General features: G+C 54.5%; 1 protein-coding gene across 2 annotated transcripts; it reads left to right on the forward strand.

Annotated features, from left to right (window-relative positions):
* The first annotated feature begins 853 nt into the window (after positions 1–853).
* On the forward strand, positions 854–16,454 carry LOC146356653 (uncharacterized). Of its 2 annotated transcripts, XM_084841267.1 has the most exons (6): positions 854–991; positions 5,111–5,363; positions 6,825–7,106; positions 11,580–11,693; positions 12,737–12,760; positions 14,498–16,454. In XM_084841267.1, exons 1-3 carry the CDS (start codon positions 901–903, stop codon positions 6,859–6,861), a joined length of 381 nt encoding a protein of 126 aa, XP_084697393.1. In that variant the 5' UTR covers positions 854–900; the 3' UTR covers positions 6,862–7,106; positions 11,580–11,693; positions 12,737–12,760; positions 14,498–16,454. The 2 variants fall into 2 exon arrangements, with proteins under 2 accessions (XP_084697393.1, XP_084697392.1); XM_084841266.1 differs by lacking the exon at positions 854–991 and having other exon boundaries at positions 2,799–5,363.
* The last annotated feature ends 5,765 nt before the right edge of the window (positions 16,455–22,219 follow it).

The following is a 22,219-nucleotide window of genomic DNA, read 5'->3' on the forward strand; positions in this document are numbered from 1 at the left end:
TATTCCTTGTCTTCGGCTGCCCTGAGAGCGCTGTGACAGGCCTGTCCTGCCCTGACTCATGGAGGGTCCCAAGCGCAGCTGCTCCTTTGGAGGCCAAAGGGCCCAATCCCGGCAACCGTAGTTCGAAGGACCTCTGAGTAGCAGGCATGGGAGAACATCCCCCCTTCCGCTGGGCCTCAGGGACGGCAGCCCAGAAGCTTCTCAGCAGCGTTTCTTGGGCTGCCGGGTGACTTGGTCCGGCTGTGCTGTTCCCAGCAGACCCTCCCACAGAGACCCCTCCCTTCGGGGGGAGTCTGGAGGCATCCCAAGGGGTCCCGTCCCGGGAAGACCAGCAGGTGGAGGCGGCCGGAGGGAGCAGCCCCAGAGTGGGAGGGAGGGAGAGCCGACTTGGGGCAGACAGAGCCTGCCTGCCAGACCCCTGAGGGGCCGAGGGAAGCCCCCCTGGCACTGAGAGGAGCCCCCCTCCCCACACCCACCCCGGCCCCAGGCCCAGCTCACCGGGCCTGCTGGACGTCTCAGGGATGCCCCTTCCCAAAGTTCATCCGACCAACAGGCCGACTGACTCTCTTGCTGAGATGAAGCTTCCTCCCCAGAGCCCCCTCAGCTGCGCCCCCCTAGCATGGCAGGAGGAGGAACTGGGGGGGGGGTCTTTAATTCACCCCCTCCAGCACAGACACATACAGCCTCCCCTGCCTCCTCCTGCAGCAAAACCCATCTTCTCATACAGGACAAACCAGCTGTGCGTCTGCTGGAGACGGATGATGCCGCAGAATGGCGAATTCTCACTGGTGCTTCTCTGCCCCCCCCTCGGACTTCGGAGAACTATCACTCCCCCCCCCCCAAGTTTCTCTTCTGGGGCTGGATCTGATTTCTCTCTTCCTCTGCTTGTGGGGAGCAGCCATGGGGCTGGCCTGGGCTCCCCCGGTGATGATGTTAATGCTGATGGGGCCATCCTTGGTCCCTGGGGCTGGAGGGAGGAAGGTGCCCCCAGGTAAGGGGAGGAGCTGTGCAGAAGGGGGGGTTGGAGAAAGACCCCCCCTGATGCCCCTGACCATCCCAGAGAGGCACCAAGTAAGCCTCCCCTGAGGAGGAGACCCCCCTAAACCCAAAGGCAGGTGGCCCCTGGGGAGAGAAAGGAGCCCGAGGGATCCAGGGAGCGTCCAGGGCTCAGGGAGGGGCGGGTGGAAAAGGGAAGCGGGCCCCCCCGGGATCCTCACCCAGCCCCCACGCACCTCTTCTCCCTCCCCCCATTGCCTCTGGAGCGGCATCAAAAGAAGTCGGGACACTGGAGGGTCTGAACCCCCAAGGAGCCCCCTTGGAAGGGGGGGGTGAAAGAGAAAGAACAGGGCAGGGCAGGGCAGGGCAGGGCAGGGCCGGGGAAGAGAGGAGCTGGTGGGGTCTGAGCTGAAATGGCCCACTGGAGACAGTCCTTGCTGGTCAGGCCAAGAAGGTCCTTCTAGCTGGCCCTGTGCTCCAAGCTGGCCCCCCAGGTGGCCCCCGCAGGCTCACAAGACCACTGCCAGCTGCCCTGCCCCCTCCCGATGGGCTGAACAGCCCTGCCAGGAAAGCGACGGTGACCCCAAACCTTCTCCCTTTCACGGCCCCTGCAAACTCCCACTCCCTCCCCCCCATCCCCAGTGTAGGTCGAGTCCAGAGTGGGGGGCTCGTGGGTTGGAGGAGGGGACCCCCTGCGGGGTTCACCAGTGGTGGTCCTGGGAAAGGACTGCTTAAGCCCCCTCCCCACTCAACAGCCCCCTCCCCTGAATTGCCTGGAGTTGTGTCAGGGCCCCAGACATTTCCTAGAGGTGCTGTGTCATGTTCTGATTGCAGACTGGGGCTAGGGTGGGGAGCAACTTACAACAACCCTGCAGTGTTGTCCAGGGCTGTTTTCCTTACACTGCAGGTTGCAGGAGAGAGTCGGGGAGGACAACCCTGCAGTGCAGGCCAGTGTCTCCCACAATGGAGGGGCCTTTGGCTAAGAGAAAGGGGCTTAGGGCAGCCCTGCACTGTAGTCCACTGCTGGGACGGAGGCTGGTGGGGATCATCAGTCTAAACTCCTCCTGCAAAACAGCCCTGCATTACAGGCCCCCTGGCTTCACTGGCAGCCCCCCCCCGGTCAGCCCCCTCCGAGTCTCAGTCAGCCCTGAACTGCAGGCAGAAGCGTCTTCCTCCTGGAAAAGCGACTGTTAATGACCCTGAGCTGTTGGGCGGTATATAAATATAAAGAAATATATAAATCTAAATATAAAGAAATATATAAATCTAAGCAAGTAATTAATTAGAATACTGGACTTTGAGATTAAATTGACAGAGACCTCAGGAAGGCAGCTAAGGCTGCAATCCTGTGCACACTTAGCTGGCAGAAAGCCCAAATGTTTAGGCATCAGGACCCTTAAGGGCGACGCTGTCATGAGAGCCCCCCCCCCCCCGGTTAAGAGTATGCAAATCAGCATTTTTGAGTTTTCTTTTTAAATAAAAGGTTGAAACAGTGGGGGCATATTTTCAAGAGGAGGACAAGGGCCAGGCCATTCACAGCTCCAGAATGCTTCCTAAAGGCACATTCTATCAAAAAGGGGTGACAAAAAAGGGGGAAATATAATAATACTACTAATAAAGTTTGTACAATCCAAAATTATGTTCCAAACAGCTATGCGACTTTTTAAACACGCATGAGATTAGATTGATAAGGACACTATTTTATTTTTCAAATACGTGTGTGCGTCCTGTTCCCTTCACAGTAACATTTCTCTTGGGAACGGATTAAGCACACCCATAAACAAAGGTGGTAGGGAGAATTAGAAGGACAAAAAAGCAGCAGGAAGAGAGAGAGTTGCAGCAGAAGGGGGGGGGGGTCTCGATGCATGGCAGGGATGAAGTAAGAGAGAAAATGTCCACAGAAACCACGTTCTGATACCTGTTCTGGACAAGAGTCCGTATTCAAGAAAAATGGCTCAGAACAGCGACTTCCAAGCAAGCGAGATCCACCAGACTCACCAGTCACACGTTACTATATGGGGTTGATATAATCAGAAAGAAAAGGTCCACAGAAACCACGTTTCAGTAGCATTCTGGGACATAGTCCATATTCCGCAAAATATAGCATCCATGGTCCATATTCTTAAGAACCACCAGGATCCATGAGTTCCAAGTGACCCAACAACCCAAATTCACCAGCGACACAGGACTGCATGGGGCCAATGGAAGAAGCCACAAACCCTCCATGGAAACCACGTTCTGGCACCAGGGAATAAATGTGTTGTGGCACCAACAATTGAGTGAACCAACCCAACCCAAATAACCAGGTACGTACTGGATGGAAAATGCCACACAAACCATGTTCCAGGATGTGTTCCAGGCATTAAGAAAATTATGATTTTAAATAAGATTATTCTGGGCAATAGGCAATTGAGGAGGCCAGGTCCCCTGTTCCCGATGCATCCTTGCCAAGAAATTGACATACTGAATTGCGTGCATCCAATGGGAGTACATAGCCTAAAATGCTCAGGTGTGAAACCTCCCAAACCATTTGCGTTTACACTATCCTGCTTACACTCGTAGGGAAAGATTAAGGAGACATGTTGGAATTGTTTTCTGGGGTAAATTAGACAAATATGGTTGGTTTAATAATGGACACATTTAATTTGATGATGTCAAATGCTACTTAGTAAGGCTGAGAGTGAAAGGCAAATTTCTGTAAATGTTGGAGTGCTTCGATCCTGTTATGTTACTGTAATAGCCGTTAGAGGTGGCTTTTCATTCTAACAATGCGTGGTTTCTCTGGAGGTTTTGTGGCGTATTCTATTGAGCCTGTCCAGGCTGGGCCGCCTGGTGAATTTGGCTGAGTTGGCTCACTTGGAAGTTGTCGTTCTGGGATGTTTCGCAGAATATGGAGTGTGGCCCGGAAGGGCAGCTGAAACGTGGACTCTGTGGATGTTTTGTGAGTGATTCTATCAATCCCACCTAGCAACGTGTGACTGGTGAGTTTGGTGGATTTGGCCCACTTGGAAGTTGCCGTTCTGGACCATTTTCCTTGAATACGAAGAGTTGCCCAGAACAGATACCGCAATGTGGCTTCTGTGGAGGTTTTGTGGCTTATTGTGCCCCACCATGCACTGATGCGTGACTGGCGCGTCTGCTTTCGCTCATTTGGAAGTGGCCATCCGGCCTGTTCCGCGTGTGTTCTGGGCATTATGGGATTTATGATATGTAACATTACAAGAGTTTTCATCCCCAAATATTGTTTTCATGTGTCTCCAACACTTGCCACTATCTTTGGCATTTTTCTTTTTAAATCAAGGGCCCATCCCGGCTTCTACACTGTCCCCGTCCTGCGTGAGCCTGGGGCTTTCCAGAGCATTGGGAAGGTCCCTGCCCCAAGGAGCTTCCAGTCCAAAGCTGGGGCCCGGGGAAGCGGCAGAGGGAGGGGAAGGGAGGGGAGGGGAGGCTGGGGGGAGACTCGGAGTGCCTGCTCCAGCCGCGTGGCTTCGGCTTGGCCACAGGCTCCCCAAGAGGAAGGACAAGCGTGCCCAGGGTTGGGCGGGGATCTGATCCTGCCCAGTCGCAGCGGCAACACCCTGAAACGTCTGGAGCTGTGTTCAGGACGCGAGAGCCTCCGAAGCGCCCTGCTGGTCGGACCCAGGGTCCCCCTGGCCCAGCACGCTGTTCCCACGGCGGCCGACCCGCTGGCGACGGGAACCCACCGGCGGGGCAGGAGCGCCGCAGCACCCTCGCGCCCCTGTTCCCCGGCGAGCGCTGCGCCCAGGCTCGCCGCCTCTGGCCCCGGAGGCGGCACGCGGCCCCGGCCCTTCTCCGCAGGGAAGGCACAGCGAGAAGGGGGCGTCCCGGGGAGCCCGGAGCCTCTTTTCCGGACGAGCGCGCGCGCGTCCGCCCGCCTAGACCCCCAGGGCGACGCCCTGGCTGAGGGCGCTGGACGGGGGCGCAGGCGCCTTCCCCCCGCGGGGCCTGGCCAGCGTGCCTTGAGGCGGGGGGCGACCAGGGGGCGGCGGCGTCCGAGGCTCCCCTCACTCGGCGGCGCGGCCGGAGCCCCTCTGTGGCGCCCCGCTTTCCCCGACCGAGCCCCCGCTCTCCAGCCCCGCTTTTCCTGCTCCAGGGGAAGCTCGAGTGCCGCTTCGCCAACGGGACGTAGGCGGTGCGCTTCCTGGAGAGGCTCATCTACGGCCGGCAGCGCTACGCCCGCTTCGACAGCGCCCTGGGCAGCTTCGTGGCCGAGGCGGCGTGGGCCGAGCCAGACGTCCGGCGCTGGAACCAGGACAAGGCGCTGCTGCGGGACCGGACGGCGCAGGTGGAGCGCTTCTGCCGGCACAACTACGAGATCTTGGGGCCTTTCGCCCACGCGCGGCGGGGTGAGTGGGGGGCCCGGGCAGGGACAGGCAGGCGAGGGGGGCGCGGAGAGGGGAGGGGGGGGCGTCTCCTCCAAGCGCCGGGGGGGGGTCTGTGCGGGCGGGGCCCAGCCCGCTCTCAGGCTCCGCCCTGTCGCCGTGGGCTGGGGCTGCAGAGGAGACCCCTTTGAGGACCTGCTCACGACTGGGAGACCAAAGGCGGTGATGCGGGGGAGGGAGGGCAGCAAGGAGGAGACCGGGGGGGGGCAGGGGCAGGAGGGGGGTTCGAAGGGTCTCTCTCCCTCCCCCTTTCTCCGCTCTGCAGTTACCAGGATTTTTATTTATTTATGTATTTATATCATGTCTTGGCCCCCTTTCAAAATAATATGCTTTTGAGGCCGTCTTAAAAGTCTTCAAGGATGGAGCACGGCGGACCTCCGATGGCAGCTTGTTCCAAAGGTGTGGGGCTGCTGCAGAGAAGGCCCTCTCACGTGTGGTCACCGTGTGTGTGTGGGGGGTGCTTGTGACTCCCCCCAATACACAGATCTAGACACAAGCAGAGCAGGCTCAGAAGCCTCCCATTGAATCCCCCTCCCCACAGGCCGCAGGGCAGGGAAGAGAGACACACACAGAGAAGAGCAAGCAGGAGTCTCCTGGCACCTTCAGGCGGAGCCATACCGCCCCCCCACCCCCACCCCCCCAAGAACACAAACAACTCCAGGATCTACCAGGGTACCTCGAAAGGACCTCATGCCCGCACTATTTCACTTTATAGGAGAGAGAAACACATTTTTCCTCTGTCACCCCGGCGCATCTCCCTCTGACCTGGATCTCATGATCAATCAAAAACATCTCCATCTTCATCCCTATGTTCTTACATATCCCTTTTCATACTGAGTGATGAGCTTAAACTCAGCATTTCCTTTGCAGATATTATCCAAACAGCCTTATCCACTAGTTTTTAAGATCAGTTTCCCAGAATTTGTTGTGACCCAGCTTCTGTTTTTGTGCATCTTCTCTTTACTAGAATCGCTACTTTTTACTTATACCCCTTTCCAAAGTTTCAGTTTCAGCATTTTCAGTAGTGCTTCAGTTGGCGTTTCATAGCAAGACCTCTTTTCTCGCTTCGAGGGCGGGGAGTTAACCATTTATCCCTGGACGCCTCAGCAATTCCGATACAGCAGAATCAGCCTTTGCCTTCAAACGAAGACAGTCCCACTTGCCAAAACCTGTGAGGCCTGAAAGATCCCTGCAGCCCCCCTGTGCGAATGCAGCTTCCCTCTGCAGGCGGCCAGGTGCTGGGGGGAACCCGAGGGATGGGCTGCACCGCCCTGCCCTATTTTTGGACCTCCCAAAGGGCATCTGGGTGGCTGCAGAGGGAAAGAGATGGCTGTTGTTGTTCTCCTCAGTTTCCTGGATCTTTCAGCTTCTCCTGTTTCCTCCCCTCTCTCCCCCCACCATGACAGCCTTCTTCTTTGCTTCCAGTGAAGCCCACAGTCTCCATCTCCCCCACCAAGGATGACCCCCTCTCCCCCCACACCCTGCTGCTCTGCACTGCGGCCAGTTTCTACCCCCTGCAGATCGAGATCAAGTGGCTGAAGAACGGGCGGGAGGAGAAGGAAGGGGTCGCCTACGGGGAAGAGCTCCGGAACGGAGACTGGACCTACCAGACCCAGGTGATGCTGGAGACCATGCCCGAGCGGTGAGACGTCTACACCTGCCAGGTGGAGCACGCCAGCCTGGAGAGGCCCATCACCGTGCAGTGGGGTAGGAGCCCCCTCCCTCCCCCTTTCCCCTAGAGACACAGTCCTGCAAAGAGGGTGGGAATCCCGCAGTCCCGTGTCACTCCTGTCCTGCTTGAGAGGCAGAAAGAGAGGCCCAGCCCTTCTCAGGAGGTGCCCCGTTCTGAGGCATGTGAGCAAAAGCCGAAGTCTGCAGCTCCACAGGAGATCATTGCACCCACGACTTCCAACCAGCAGGCAGATAGTCATGCATGTGGCACTAGGTGCAGTACCCTGGATTGCGCCCCCCCCCCCCGCCCACTGGCTTTCTACCTTCATAACTGGATTTTTATTTGGGTGTGTTTTCCCTGGAAGATGTAGTTGCTTAGGACGAGAAGGTTGGGAAATTATTTACAGTTACTTACTGTGAGTATGGAATAGGGAGGAAAGAGTCGACTGCCCTGGCTTCCTTGCGCCGCTGTGGCTAAACTCCCACAGTTGCTTAACTCACTTGTTTGCTGATGCTTTGTCCCTGGGATAGCTGGCTCCCTTGCAAGCGTACCTCCGTATAGAGACAGGCCCAACTGCTGCTGCAGTGAATTTGACTGGGGGGCCTCCTTTGGAAGGCGAGGGAGGCTGTGTGTCAACTCCTGATCTGCCCTGGCTTCCAGGGGCTGGGAATGTAGGTCAGCTGCCCCCCCAGGGAATGGCGATCCTCATCTAGCAAGGAGGACTATTACCAGTAGATGCTCCATTCAGTGGGTCATTGGAGGGGACAGCAGACAAAGGGTAGGCGATTCGGGGGGGGCTGTGGCTTGCAAGGTCTGGATCCTTTTCTGTGTGTTTTTCAAAACTTAATTGATATGCTGAGCTCTTAAACTTGCTTTTGTTAATGAACTGCTCTTGAAGGCCTCAGCCTGAGCCTAAACTGATCCCAAACAGAAGCTAGCCTGCACCTTTTCCTGCTTTAAGCAGACGCTTCCACTGCTCACTTTTTAAAAAACGTAATTGATATGCTGTGTAAATCTGGTCCTGTTTCACTTCACAACCTGCGCTAGATGGGTCTGAAGCACCCCGGTGGGCAACCAAGCCAATTTCAACAGACAAAGATTACTCCAGACAAAATTGCAGATTGAAATCAATGTAAGGCTTTCTTTCAGAAAAATACAAAATATAAAGAAAGTGGCATGGTGGTTATATGAGCGCTAGAAACTTCCTCTATAATTACAGGGAAAGAGAAAGCAACAGAAATAGAAGCTTAATGCAAAGAATTGCAATTGCCAAAGCTGGTATTCTGAATTCGGCTAATGGGATCACGGCTTGAGCTTCTCCCCTTGTTATGACTCCTCCTTCCAGCTTTCTCCTGTTTACTGCTTGTGGTTTAAAGATAAACTAAAACAAAGCTAAACTTAACTAAAATGTAAAACTCTCCTGTTCTTTCCTCCTGCACTTTACTTGAACATAAACATTATGCTAAAGCATTACTGAGTTCCTCTAGGCATGTGAAGAATAGAGGGTAGAAGTCAGAGTGAAAGGAAAAACCCAAGACTTGGAAATAAGTCTATGTCCCATCTTCAGAAATGACTCCCAAGTCCCAGACTCAGAAATAACTAAGTTCCACTTCCAGAAAATACTCTTAGTCCTACCTCCAGAAAACATTCTAAGATCCAAAGTCTAAGAACCTAAAGAGGTCCATAGTGACCCACATCCTCGGGCCTGGTGGCGGGGCAGAAAGAGCGCAGTGAAGCGGCAGAGGGAACAGCAGCGGGAATGAGCCTTCCTGCCTGTGCTGTTCCGCCCTCGCTCCGGTCACAGGGGGCCCCGAGGAGGGAGGAGAGAACCATCTTCCCATCAAAACGGGGTGTGTGTGGTTGGACCACCTGCTCACCAATCGGAGGTCCGGTGCCTCCTCTGTCTCCCACATTCTCACCTGTCTGGGGAACATCTCTGGCACCACTGCAAACGGGTTCCTTCAAATGTCCCCAAGCGTGGCCCGCAGCCTGCCATCTGGGCATCCTATTTTCATTGACGCGTTTCTCCCTGGAACATCTTCTTTGGAGTCGCGGTCGCCTTTGGCCATCTCCGCCCAAACACCCCCCCCCCCGGTTGTCGCGTGTGCTCAGGGCTACAGCTTCCCTGCCCAACCAGCGTCGAGAAGGACATTCCCTTGTCGGCACCACGAGGTGTCAGAACAGGACTTGTCCTCCTCTCAGCGCGCCTCTGAGCAGGCTCAGTCCCTCGTTCATCTCACTCGTGCCCTCTGCCAGCGCCCCGTGGCCTTGAGCAAGCCCCGTGAAGACAGCCGCATTTCCCCCTTCCTTCAAAGACAGTCCTGCAAAATCGGAAGAGTCTTGGCTAGTGAGATAGCATCAGTCTGCACAGAGTCAGACCTCAAACTCTTCTCGCCCAGGGGCCAAGAGTGTGGAATACAAGAAGTTGTTGTTGTTGTTGTTGTTCAGTCGTGTCCGACTCTTCGTGACCCCATGGACCATAGCACGCCAGGCCTTCCTGTCCTGCGCTCTCTCCCGGAGCGTGCTCAAGTTCATATTCATTGCATCCGTGATGCTATCTAGCCATCTCATCCTCTGCCGTCCCCTTCTCCTTTTGCCTTCAGTCTTTCCCAGCATCAGGGTCTTTTCCAGGGAGTTTTCTCTTCGCATTAGGTGGCCAAAATATTGGAGCTTCAGCTTCATTATCTGTCCTTCCAATGAGCACTCAGGGTTGATTTCCTTTAGGATGGACTGATTTGACCTCCTTGCAGTCCAGGGGACTCGTAAGAGTCTTCTCCAGCACCACAGTTCGAAAGCATCAATTCTTCGGCGCTCAGCCTTCCTTATAGTCCAGCTCTCACAGCCATACATTACTACTGGGAAAACCATAGCTTTGATTATGCGGACCTTTGTCGGCAAGGTGATGTCTCTGCTTCTTACTATGCTGCCTAGGTTGGCCATAGCTTTCCTCCCAAGGAGCAAGCGTCTTTGAATTTCATGGCTACAGTCACCGTCTGCGGTGATCTTGGAGCCCAAGAAAGTAAAATCTGTCACTGCTTCCATTTCTTCCCCTTCTATATGCCAGGAAGTGATGGGGCCAGATGCCATGATCTTCGTTTTTTTAATGTTGAGTTTCAAACCAGCTTTTGCACTCTCCTCTTTCACCTTCAACAAGAGGCTCTTGAGATCCTCTTCGCTTTCTGCCATTAGGGTGGTATCATCTGCATATCGGAGGTTGTTGATAATTCTCCCAGCAATCTTAATTCTGACCTCTGATTCATCCAACCCGGCATTTCTCATGATGTACTCTGCATATAAGTTAAATAAGCACGGTGACAATATGCAGCCTTGTCGTACTCCTTTCCCAATTTTGAACCAATCGGTTGTTCCATGTCTGGTGCTTACTGTTGCTTCTTGACCTTCGTACAGGTTTCTCAGGAGACAGGTAAGGTGGTCTGGTACTCCCATCACTTTAAGAATTTGCCACAGTTTGTTGTGATCCACACAATCAAAGGCTTTAGCGTAGTCAATGAAGCATAAATAGACGTTTTTCTGGAATTCTCTTGCTTTCTCCATGATGCAGCGAATGTTGGCGATTTGATCTCTAGTTCCTCTGCCTCTTCGAAACCCAGCTTGTACTTCCGGTAGTTCTCGGTTCGCATACTGCTGAAGCCTAGCTTGTAGGATTTTGAGCATCACCTTGCTGGCATGTGAAATGAGCGCAATTGTGCGGTAGTTTGAACACTCTTTGGCGTTGCCCATCTTTGGAATTGGAATGTAAACTGACCTTTTCCAGTCTTGTGGCCACTGTTGAGTGTTCCAGATTTGTTGGCATATTGAATGCAGCACTTTAACAGCATCATCTTTTAGGATTTTAAATAGCTCGGCTGGAATACTGTCATCTCCGCTAGCTTTGTTGTTACTAATGCTTCCTAAGGCCCACTTGACTTCACTCTCTAGGATGTCCGGCTCAAGTTCAGTGACTGCACTATCATGGCTATCAGGGCTATCAGGGACATTCAGATCTTTCCTGTATAGTTCTTCTGTGTATTCTTGCCACCTCTTCTTAATCTCATCTGCTTCTGTTAGGTCCCTGCCTTCTTTGTCCTTTATCATGCCCGTCTTTGTACAAAACGTTCCCTTGAGATCTCCAATTTTCTTGAAGAGATCTCTAGTCTTTCCCATTCTGTTGTTTGATTCGTAAATCCGAGTCTGAGGTCTTTTAGGGGCTGTTCTTGTAGGTCTCCCCAAACCCTCACTCAGGGCACGCAACCATCCCAGGTGAAGCTGGCCATCTCCTGTCTTCCTTAGCAGCGCCATTTCACCCTTTCAGTGCCAGATTAACATGCTGAACTCTTAAACGTGCTTTACCGAATGCAAGAGGCTGAGGAGAGGTCAGCAGTGTGGGCCGAGAAAGGCCCTCCCTGTGTGTAGCGCATGGAACGGATCCTCCTTTCGAACCCTGGAGGTTGAGAGGCCAGACTGGCCCTGATCCTGCTGCTCACGTGAGCCTCCCCCTCCTCCCACAGAGCCACGGCGGTCGGACTCTGCCAGGAGCAAACTGTGGACGGGGGCCGTGGGGGCCGTGCTGGGCTTGGTCTTTGTGGCTGTGGGACTCTCCCTGTACCTGAAGAGCAAGAAAGGTAATTGCGCGTGTGTGTATGTGTGTGTGTGTCTGTGAGAAAGAGGGAGAGAGAGAAATGGGTGGCAGGAGGGGAGCATTGTGGGAAGTGATCAAGGAAGTTGGGGTGGGGGTTGCCTGCCCTCCTCCCCGCCCTCCACCCCCAGCAGAAGCTCCCAAGGAATCTCCCAGGCTCTACTCCCCCAGGATCCCCCTGGAGAAGGCCCTCCGGAAAGCTCCATGGGCGTGATCCAAGGGAGAGAGCACCCTCCTCCAGGCACAGTGGCTTAGAGGCTGAGCTTTGAATGAGGAAGCCCCCAGGTGGAATCTCACCTCTGCCATGACCTCACAGGTGGCCTTGGGCAAGCCGCTCTCTCTCAGCCTCCCCCGCCCCACCTGCAGCATGGGGGATAAGAACACTGGCTTACCTTACAGGGTTGTTGTTGTAGTAAGGATGACAGCTGGGCAATGCATGTTGAGCGCTTGGACTAATTCGAAGCGCTGTGGAAATGGGAAGTGTCCGTACTGCCTGTTGGACTGGCAGCAGCACTCTGGGGCTCTGGGCAGAGAGAGAGGGGGCTCCCCCATCACTTGCTCGTACCGGGCACCCTTCCTTCCCTGGAGATGCCGGGACTGGACCTGGGCAGAGGGACCCTCTGCATGCAAAGCAGGGGCTCGAACACTGCAGCCCCTCCCCTCCCCAGAGGTCTCATGCCGGGAGTCGCACAGATCCTGCACTGGGACTCAGAGGAGCTTCTGTCCCCAGGAAGGGGGTCCTTGTGCTTCAGTGCCATCCCATCCACCAGGACAGCAGGAGGCCTCTGAGGAGGGTTTGCTTGGAAAGATCCCCCTCAAGCAGAGTCAGGTCAGCTGCTGGGTCGGGAAGGCAGGCTGTGTCTTGCAAGAATACCGGAATTTGTGCTGGGCAGAGAAGAGAGGCAGGAGGGGTTTGTGCCTTGAGGGGCAGGTCATGGTGGAGGGAAGGAGGGTCTCGCTTCCATCCTCCCATGAGCAGCACCCCCCCTCCATGCATGTAACTGTGTCTTCATCTCTCTCTCTTTGTAGCAACACCCATCCAGCCTCCTGCAGGTAAGGTCTCCACACCTCCTCCCCCAGTTCCGTGTGTTTATTTTCATCCTGCCCTTTCAAAAGCATTAGTCCAAAGTAGCTCACGAACGTTTCGGAAAGACCCCGCAAAGCTGGCGTCTGTAGTGCGGCTTATTTGTTCATTCTAAATATAATAACATCTCTGAGTGGTTACATAGAACAATTGTAAAATCACAGCTTAAAATACACCTTTAAAACAGTTGCAGCTGCAACAATAAGAACTATATAAAACAGGAAAAGGAGCAGCATTTTGGCTGGGCCAAAGCTGAAAGGACACTCAGCTGTGGATATGTCTGGTGGTGAAAAGAAAATCCAATGCTGTAAAGAACAATATTGTTTAGGAACCTGGAATGTCAGATCAATGAATCAAGGTAAGCTGGAGGTGGTCAAACATGAGATGGCAAGATTGAACATCGACATCTTGGGAATCAGAGAACTAAAATGGACAGGCATGAGCGAATTTAATTCAGGTGACCATCATATCTCCTACTGTGGGCAAGAATCCCGTAGAACAAATGGAGTAGCACTCATAGTCGACAAAATGGTGGGGAAAGCAGTACTGGGGTACAATCTCAAAAACGATAGTATGATCTCAGTACGAATCCAAGGCCAACCATTCAACATCACAGTAATTCAAGTCTATGCCCCAACCACTGATGCCAAAGAAGCTGAGGTTGATCGGTTCTATGAAGACCTACAACACCTTCTAGAACTAACATCAAAAAAAAAAGATGTCCCCTTCATCATAGGGGATTGGAATGCTAAAGCAGGAGGTCGAGAAATCACTGGGATAACAGGCAAGCATGGCCTTGGTGTACAAAATGAAGCAGGACAAAGGCTAATAGAGTTTTGCCAAGAGAACACGCTGATCATAGCAAACACTCTCTTCCAACAGCACAAGAGGTGACTCAACACAATCCTAAAGGAAATCAACCCTGACTGCTCATTGGAAGGACAGATACTGAAGCTGAAGCTCAAATATTTTGGCCACCTAAAGTGAAGAGGAAACTCTCTGGAAAAGACCCTGATGCTGGGAAAGATTGAAGGCAAAAGGAGAAGGGGATGGCAGAGGATGAGATGGCTAGATAGCATCACCGATGCAATGAATATGAACTTGAGCACACTCTGGGAGAAAGCAGAGGACAGGAAGACCAGGCGTGCTATAGTCCATGGGGTCACAAAGAGTCGGACACAACTTAACGACTGAACAACGACAACAAATAAATGTAATAAATAAAAATGCAAGGGGTGCTTTTAGTATAAGCACAGTGTCAATTCACAAGTTGAGATAATTCAGCCTTCCTAGCTTTGCTATGCTAATTTAGCACTTCCAAAGGGGGAGGTACATCCTTCATCCCAATTAAGCCCTGAATGAATTGAATCAAACCTGTGGATTATTCCAACATAGCCACTTCTTTCTGGAGCCTGTCAAAAGATGGTCTTTCAAAAGATGTCGACCTTTGGTCAGCAGCAGAGCATCCAAGGAGGCTGACAGGGGGGGGGTCCACCTCACTGGGCTGCAGCCCCCTGCCCTGCATAGCCTGCCAGTCTGGAAGGTCCGTCAGTCACTCTGAGTGGGGACTGCAGTGGGGAAGGGGGAGATGGGAGAGCCCCTGGGCAAGGCAACATTCCCGCCCGTCTTCTCTTCTCACATGTCATCCAAACATACATTTTCCTATTTGTTTCTGTGTTTTACTGTACATTTTCATTTTCTCCCAGCACTCATCAGCTAGTCCATCCAGCTCTGAGTCCCAACATGGAAACCAACTCTTTTGAAAGCTACTGGAGCTCTTTACGTCCTGGAAGATGCAAAACCGGAGGGGGTGAAAAAGAGAACCTGCCGCCTGGACCTCCTCCAGCTACCACCTCCCAGCACTGGCTGGCTTCTCCTGTGTCTCTGAATGTGTTTCTGGGGTTTTCGGGGTGGGGGGGGGGTATGGAAGGGGGATTCATCCTGCCAAGTGCTGAGAAGATCCTTCTCCTTCCCTGGATTTCTGATCAGGAGCAGAGAACGGGTCAGAGTCTCTCCCTCACCTGGCAGGACCATGCAGATGAGACGACCCCCTTCCCAAACGGGGTGAGACTCACTCCGGGGCCAGCTGCCTGCATTCACCTGGAGCTGCTGCATTGCATCTGTCTGCATTCACCTGTGTTGCATCTGCATTGCCAGCGTTCTGAACAGCGTCCTGAGACACGCCAGCGGATTCCAGTCTAAGTTGATCGACCGCTAATTAGAAGTGATGCTGCCTCTTGCTGGAGTTGCAGGAAATCACGAGGTTTAGTCGAATGCCATTGAAGAAGCTCGCCATCTTTTACTTTTGGGGGAGGGGCCGTAGCTGTGTGGTAGAGCCCTTGCTTTGCATGCAGAAGTCCCAGATTGTGCCTCCTGCAGCATCTCCGGGCAGGGCCGGGCAGGGAGCTGGCAACCTGGTCCCCTTCAGATGTTTTGGGCTATGATTCCCACAATCCCCCAGCATTGGCCATGCTGGCTGGGGCAGATGGGATTTGTAGGCCAACACATCTGGACGGCAGCACATGCCTCCCCCTGGTGCAGACGGTGCTGAGCGAGGTGGACCAGGGGCTCTGCGTGCGGCCGCATGCTGTGTATCATTGCAGCCTGCAGACCTCCCAATGTGTTGCACTAGGACTCCTTTCACGCCCAGCCAGCACAGCCATTGGGGATGATGGGACCTGTAGTCCCTCCCATCTTGAGGGCTCCAGATGCAGAAGGGCGTATGTTGGTTTCCACAATTTAAATCCTTGATCCCTTTTCACTTTGATTAGATGGGAGGAGTTTTCAGTTTCCATATCTAATGGAAACGCGCTAATAAAAAACAGAATCCTTTTTGGGGGAGAGCTGCATATGTGACTTGGAACAGCACAGGACGGGTCTTTGGGAAAAGGTAGGCCGGTCAGAGGGTTTGAGTGGCGGCCCAGTAGAGATGGGCGGGGGGGCTCCCCTGTAGAATTGGAGTGTCCGTCTAAAGCAAAATACCTTTCCAGAGCGTGTGTGGGGAGAGGAGCTCTCGAGGGGTGGGTGGGGCAGCATGGAGATCCAGCGGAATGGAAATATGATCAGTATCCTGGGGCCATTTTGGGAGGGACACGACCCCAGGGATTCGGGTGAGCTGGCATCCTGCTCCTGTCTGTTCTAGCGAACAACCAAGCCTCGGTGGCTCATTCTTCAGGGTAGCTTAGCATCCATGAGAACTGGCCCAAAGTATATGAAGGGGCCCCCTGCCACCTCCGACGTCCTCGCACCCCAGACTGTGCAGGCAACAAGCCCCTTCCGAATGTCTTGCCAACAAGTCTGGGAGTGGCCAGATCTCCCCCTCTTCTCTTCTGATGTTACCCCACTTTGCTGGAGAGCCCAGTCATCTCTCCCCGCTCCTCTTCTTATCCCCAGGCTTGTGTGGCGTCAGGAATAAGTGCCTTGCTAGGTGCTTCTGTGCTCACCAGCTCTGCTGCCAGCCCCCACCTCCACCTCCCCCCTCTGCCCCCCGCTGCCAGGGCTCCCCTCTGTCTGCTAGTCTGTCCCGCCAAAGCATTGCTTGCCATGCGTCTGTTTTAAGAATTTGAACTGGCATTCTGCACAAATCGAACACGCACCCCTTAAAGTGCCTCTTGGTTGATGCGATCCCTTGAACATCTCTTTCCAATAAATCGCTCCTGGGCTAACAGCTGCCTGTGTTTTCACCCTCTAAGTCCCCTGGACCCCTGAGGCGCTCAGCTTTGGGACGCTCAGTGCTCGATGTGAAAAGATCCCTTCAACATGTCTGAAAGTGCGCGCTCAGAAACAGTGGGACAGGGGCACTTGCTACGAGTGTGCTTGCTTTAGAGTAATGTGAAGCAGGCTTTTTTTAAAAAAAGCAGTTCACTAGCTAGCAATGTAAGTGCCAAAGTGGAAGAGAGGGACACGGGGATGCTTGGCTAAACACGGGAGAGGCGGAGTTGCGCTCTTGCGCAACAGCAAAACTACCCCCCCCCCCCAAGCTGGCCAACACAATCCCGCATTCATAAGGGCTCAGAGGATTAATTCCGTTTGGGGACTGATGTGTGTGTGCGCGCAGGGGTTGCGGGGAGTTTCCCCAGGTGGCTAGCAGACCCAGCAGAGGAGCGGGGGGCAGGGGCTGAGAACAGCCATGGCACGCCTGCTCCCCTGCCAGGAGCACGGCGCGGCACTCGGGGAACAACCAGCCCCTGGGGGCCGATGCGCAACGGGGCTTAGTGTGGCATGATCATCCCCTCATGTACCCAGGAAGCAAAGGGGGCTGTGCTGGATATCAGAAAAACAGCCCCCCCCCCTGTCTCAGTGTGGTTCCCGCACTGGACCAACCCAAGGTTCCCTAGACCTGTGCAAGGCGCCGCAGGGCATAGGCCTCTTCATCAGGCCACAGGTCACAAAGAGCAGGTTCGGGGGGCGGGGGAGGAACATTAAAAGGCCACAATGGGCCAGGAGTCGATCAGCCCCTTGTCGGAGGCGTATCCCGGCTGGTTTCCAGCACTCTCCTCCTGGCCGCTCCTTGCATGTATCCTGGGGGCCTTTGCGGCACTGGTCCGCTCCACGCCTGCTGGGATGAGATTCCTTCCCCGACACCTTTCTTGCCTTGCGAAGCACCTGCAGCTGAGGGATGTCGGGGAGATCCACAACGGAACCACAGGAGTCCGGACTGTTAGGGATCTGACCTGGCAGAAGCAGGGAGAACGTGCAGCGCACTGAACGTGGGTGACGTGGATCGGAGGGGGGTTCGTGGGGAAATCCGCTTCCTTCTCTGGGTGGCTGCGGTGCGCGAAGTGGTCGGAGGGACATGCGGGCAACGTCTGGGCTGATCTGGGATGGGCTTCTGAGGGCAGGAACGGCTGTGGAGGTCGGGGTGGGCACATGGGGAGACCCAGCACCACTGGGGGAGGAGAAGAAAGGGTTGGGGGGAGCTGGGAGGGGAGAGAGGTTTCCAGGGAGGGTTGTCCTCTGTGTGTGGTGTGGCTACTGTAACAAGAGCAGATGGCAGGACAGGGTCTCCTCTCTCTATCACACGCACACAGACACACACTAATGTCCAGTGACTCGTGCGCACTCCGTTTCCTCCCATTTCCACTCAGGGAGAAGGGCGGCGCTCCAAAAGTAACCAGGCACGTGTTCCCAACTGCAATTCCAGACAGATCAGCCACATCTCCCAGAAGACGTGGCCGACTGATGTGGGCCGAGGGAGGAAACTCAGGGTGGCAACAGGAGTCTGGGCTGCAATTCTTCCCACTCCTTGGCCAGGGGGGAGCTGGCCACCGAAACATCATCCAAAACTGGACCGAATTGCACACTCACACGCACACAATACCAAAAAAATGGGGTGCAGAGGAGGAGGCAGCAGTCTGTAGAGGAAGGTCCCCCTGGAAAGAGGAGAGAGGTGCGAAAGGCCCACCTTGGGTTTGAGTGGCCTGAGAATAAGCCCGTTTGAGAAAGGGGGGTGCAGCAGGTGTCTCCCTTGGCCGAGGGCAGAGCCTGCGGCTGGTTTATTGGTAGTCTGAGTATAAAGGGGCGCCCCATGCCGCTCGGTGTTTCTGTCTGGGCTACAAGGGGCACGGAGGCATACCTGGCCCTGGGTGGCCAGTGGCCATGGAACTCCGGAAGTTGCCATGTTCCAAAAAGTGGGCTGGAATCCTGCCTGCCGTGAGTGGGAGGCCAAGAGACCCAGGCGGTCCCAGTGGCGTGCTCCCAGCATGTTACTGGTCCAGCAGCCACAAACGGAACCGATCAAGTGAACCAGCCCGCTGAGGGTTCGGAGTCCAGGGTTATTCCGCCCTTCAACAAACGCTTGCGAAGAACAAGGGGCGTCATTCCTGACATGACCAAGACCCAAAGGACAAGAGGAAGATGAGGGGAAGACGCTCTAGGCGGTTCAACAGCCGTTGTGGGCAGAAAGCAAAAGGGTTGGGGCAGCTCCGGGCCAGAGTCACGGGGAGTGCCAGAGGAGGCGCCTTGGGTGGGCCAGCCAATCCAGGGGGTGCTGTGCCTGGAGCTCTGCAGATGCTCTTTCCCTTTTCAAAAGGGAAAGGAGTTCCTGGGTTGGCACCTGGACCGGTGTTGTACTCAGACCTGGGGAAATCGCATCAAGCGTGGCCTAGGCGGGCATAAGGACATCCGTGTTTCCCCTCCTGGGGCTTCTGACACCGTGCACTTTGGATTAGACGGGTGCTGCTGGATCTGACCTTCCGTACGTGACCAGCAGGGGTCTTAGTGAAGGCTGCTTCACTGTCCTTTCTCACTCAGGCGGGGCTTCTCCAGGTGACCACAAGCTTCCTTGGCCAGGGCTTGGGAAACTGAAGCATCAGCATTGTGGCTGAATTTCAGCCAGTTGTTGCAAGGCCCTTGTCTGGAATTAGTGCCGTGGTCTGTTTCTTTCCACCTGCAGGCTGGCTGGGGAGGAGAGTGCCCCTGAGCATGTGCAGAGTGCGTAATAACAATTGCAGAGGCTTCAATCAGGGATCAGGCCGCTTCCTCCGGTCCTCTGCGCAAGGGAGCCCTTTCACCACTGTTCGGTCCTGCGGTGAGTCTGGGTCGCATCGCATCTCACCCTGGGAGCCTCCTGCTCTGCAGCCATGTCAGTGCCGGGCCCCACCTGGCTGCTTCCCTCGGCCTGCTAGGGCAGCCCGGTCCCTCTGTTGCTCACCTGTGAAGGGGCATCAGGGCTTAATTCTAGCCGGGGGCTGGAAACGCTTTGCATGCTCGCATCCACCTCAGGACGAAACAGGTGGTGGCAATGGAAACGTGCCCCTGGGAGACTCGCTCTGGGTAAGGGGGGAGGAGACTGAAAATGAGCCATTTGCAAACCCCCCCCCCCCCCGTCTCTCTGGGCCAGGGCATTTCACAATTCCTACTTCAGGAACAAAACCAGCAGGGGTGAAATGCAGCGAAGGTCTCCCACTGACAGACCCCCAGGGTAGAGTTCCTGGGTATGCAGGGGGGCCACGGGGGGAGGGAAGGGGAGAAAGCCTTGCTGTGCCTGCAGAAGCCCCTCGTGCGACATTGGATCCTCCCCCAAGAGTGTCAGAGCACCTGCCGGACTCACAGATCGACGGTGGTCCCTATCAGCCTGGCTGCTTCTCAGAGGCATGAGGGGTCTCCTCGGGTGGCAGCGAGGGGTCTGCATGCACAGAGGCACGTGGAGGAAAACAGCAGCCCCCAGAACAGGCCCTTCTTGGTTGGGGGCAGCGAAGGCGCAAAGCAGCCAGGGGGAGTCTGGGCAGCCTGCCTGGCCAGAGCTCCTTCTCGCATCTTTGAGCAGAACCTCAGAAGGGCCCAGATGCTGCTCAGCTTCGAGGGCCATCCAGTCCAGCACCCTCTTTCCCGCAGTGGCCACCCAGGCGCCCCTGGGGAGCTCCCAAGGAGGGTCACATCTAGGTGGGGTAAGGGGTGGGTAGTGCTTGGCGGTCTTTCCAGTGGTGGCCCCCCAGTTGCGGAATGCCTTCCCCACCGAGGGAGGGGCTGCAGCTCCATGGTAAAACACCTGCTTTGCATGCAGTAGGCTCCGTCCCAGCCCCAGGCAGAGACCCTTTTATTTCCCAGGGCTTTTAAAATCTCATTTACCTCATTTTTTTTTTCAGTTGCTGCCACTTGGGTTTTTATGCTGCATTATGCTTTTGTACTTACATGTTTTCATGTCATGGGATAAGTTTTAATCTATTGAAAATGTGCTTTATTCCTTGTCTTCGGCTGCCCTGAGAGCTCTGTGATAGGCCTGTCCTGCCCTGATTCATGGAGGGTCCCAAGCGCAGCTGCTCCCTTGGAGGCCAAAGGGCCCAATCCTGGCAACCGTAGTTCGAATGCCGTCTGGGTAGCAGGCATGGGAGAACGTCCACCCTTCCGCTGGGCCTCAGAGACGGCAGCCCAGAAGCTTCTCAGCAGCGTTTGTTGGGCTGTTGGGTGACTTGGTCCGGCTGTGCTGTTCCCCAGCAGACCCTCCCACAGAGACCCCTCCTGCAAGGCTTGGGGGGGGTCTGGATGCATCCCGAGGGGTCCCGTCCCCAGAAGACCACCAGGTGGAGGTGGCTGGAGGGAGCAGCCCCAGAGTGGGGGGAGGGAGGAAGAGACGACTTGGGGGGCGGGGGGAGACAGAGCTTGCCTGCCAGACCCCTGAGGGGCCGAGGGAAGCCCCGCCCCGGCACTGAGAGGAGCCCCCCCTCCCCACACCCACCCCGGCCCCAGGCCCAGCTCACGGGGCCTGCTGGGCGTCTCAGGGATGCCCCTTCCCAAAGTTCATCCGACCAACAGGCGGATGAGTATTGTAGTATTTGGGAAGAAAAGGAAAACGCATTTGTGGAAGTTGGACAATGAATCCATTGAACAAATGAACAACGTTAGATATTTGGGCCTTAATTTCAACGCCCGACTTTCGTGGAGACAACATCTAGATGTGATTAAGCTGAAATCATCCCAGTCTACTCAATCTCTCCTTCAGTTCTCTCGATCACAAGGGGGAAGCTTGGTTGCCCCTGCAGTTGAGATATTTCAGAAGAAGGTAGTTGCACAACTGACGTAGGGGGCTGAGGTATGGGGATACACGAATGCCACTATTTTTGAGGTGGTTCAGAACTCTTTTATGAGATCTCTCTTAACTGTCCCCTGGAGTACACCTGACCTGGGACCCTTCTAAGGGCAGAAGTAGGATTGATTTCAGTTAAAACATCTATTCACGCTGCTCTCGCTTTGTATTGGCTCAAGTTGACCCACATGAGCGATTTCTGCCTTCCAAAAAAATGCTTTCAAGAGCAACTTCAGACCCCATCCCAAAAGTCTTGGGTAAACCTGACCAGACCTATGTTGCAAGCTTATGAAATTGATACTGAGTCCTTTCCTTCTTTCCCTTCTGATAGAGTAAAGCAGAGGCTTAAAGAAAAAAATTATCTTTCTTCTAAGTGGATGGATTTGGTTATAATCTCACAAATGCCTTATTCTTGCTGGTACCCATGATATAAGATGTTATTTGGTCTGGAGAGTTACTTTTCAACTCTGACTGCCTCACTTACGGAAATCATTTACAGCATTGCGTCTACAATGCACGCCTTCTGCCTTCTTGGAGGGAAGATTTGACAATACTCCAGGCCATCAGAGACTCTGTATCTGTGGGTCTGGGAAGGTTGAGGATGTCTCTCATTACTTACTAAGATGCCCCCTCTATGGCCATCCTAGGCATAAACGTCTTGCCATTATTTCCCAGAGCCTCCTAAATGGAACCCCTTTAGAACAGATATGTGTCCTTCTTTCTGGCACTGATGCTTTTACCGCTGCCCAGGTAGCAAAATTTGCCTTGGCAGCAGGGAAAATACGTGCCAAAGCCCAAACAGCCTACTAGGGATGATTCTGTGGGATGTATGAATTTATGTATATACAAATATGTGACTGTACTGTACTGCTTTTTTCTTTCTCTCTCTCTCTTTTTTAATGTA

Source organism: Heloderma suspectum, chromosome 2, assembly GCF_057233095.1.
Source record: "Heloderma suspectum isolate Gila_16-S chromosome 2, 16-S_ref, whole genome shotgun sequence".
Lineage (NCBI taxonomy): Eukaryota > Metazoa > Chordata > Lepidosauria > Squamata > Helodermatidae > Heloderma > Heloderma suspectum.

What these genes read in the sequence shown, in the direction of transcription:
- LOC146356653 (XM_084841266.1), top strand. Translation starts at nt 4,116, where the DNA reads ATGCGTGACTGGCGCGTCTGCTTTCGCTCATTTGGAAGTGGCCATCCG.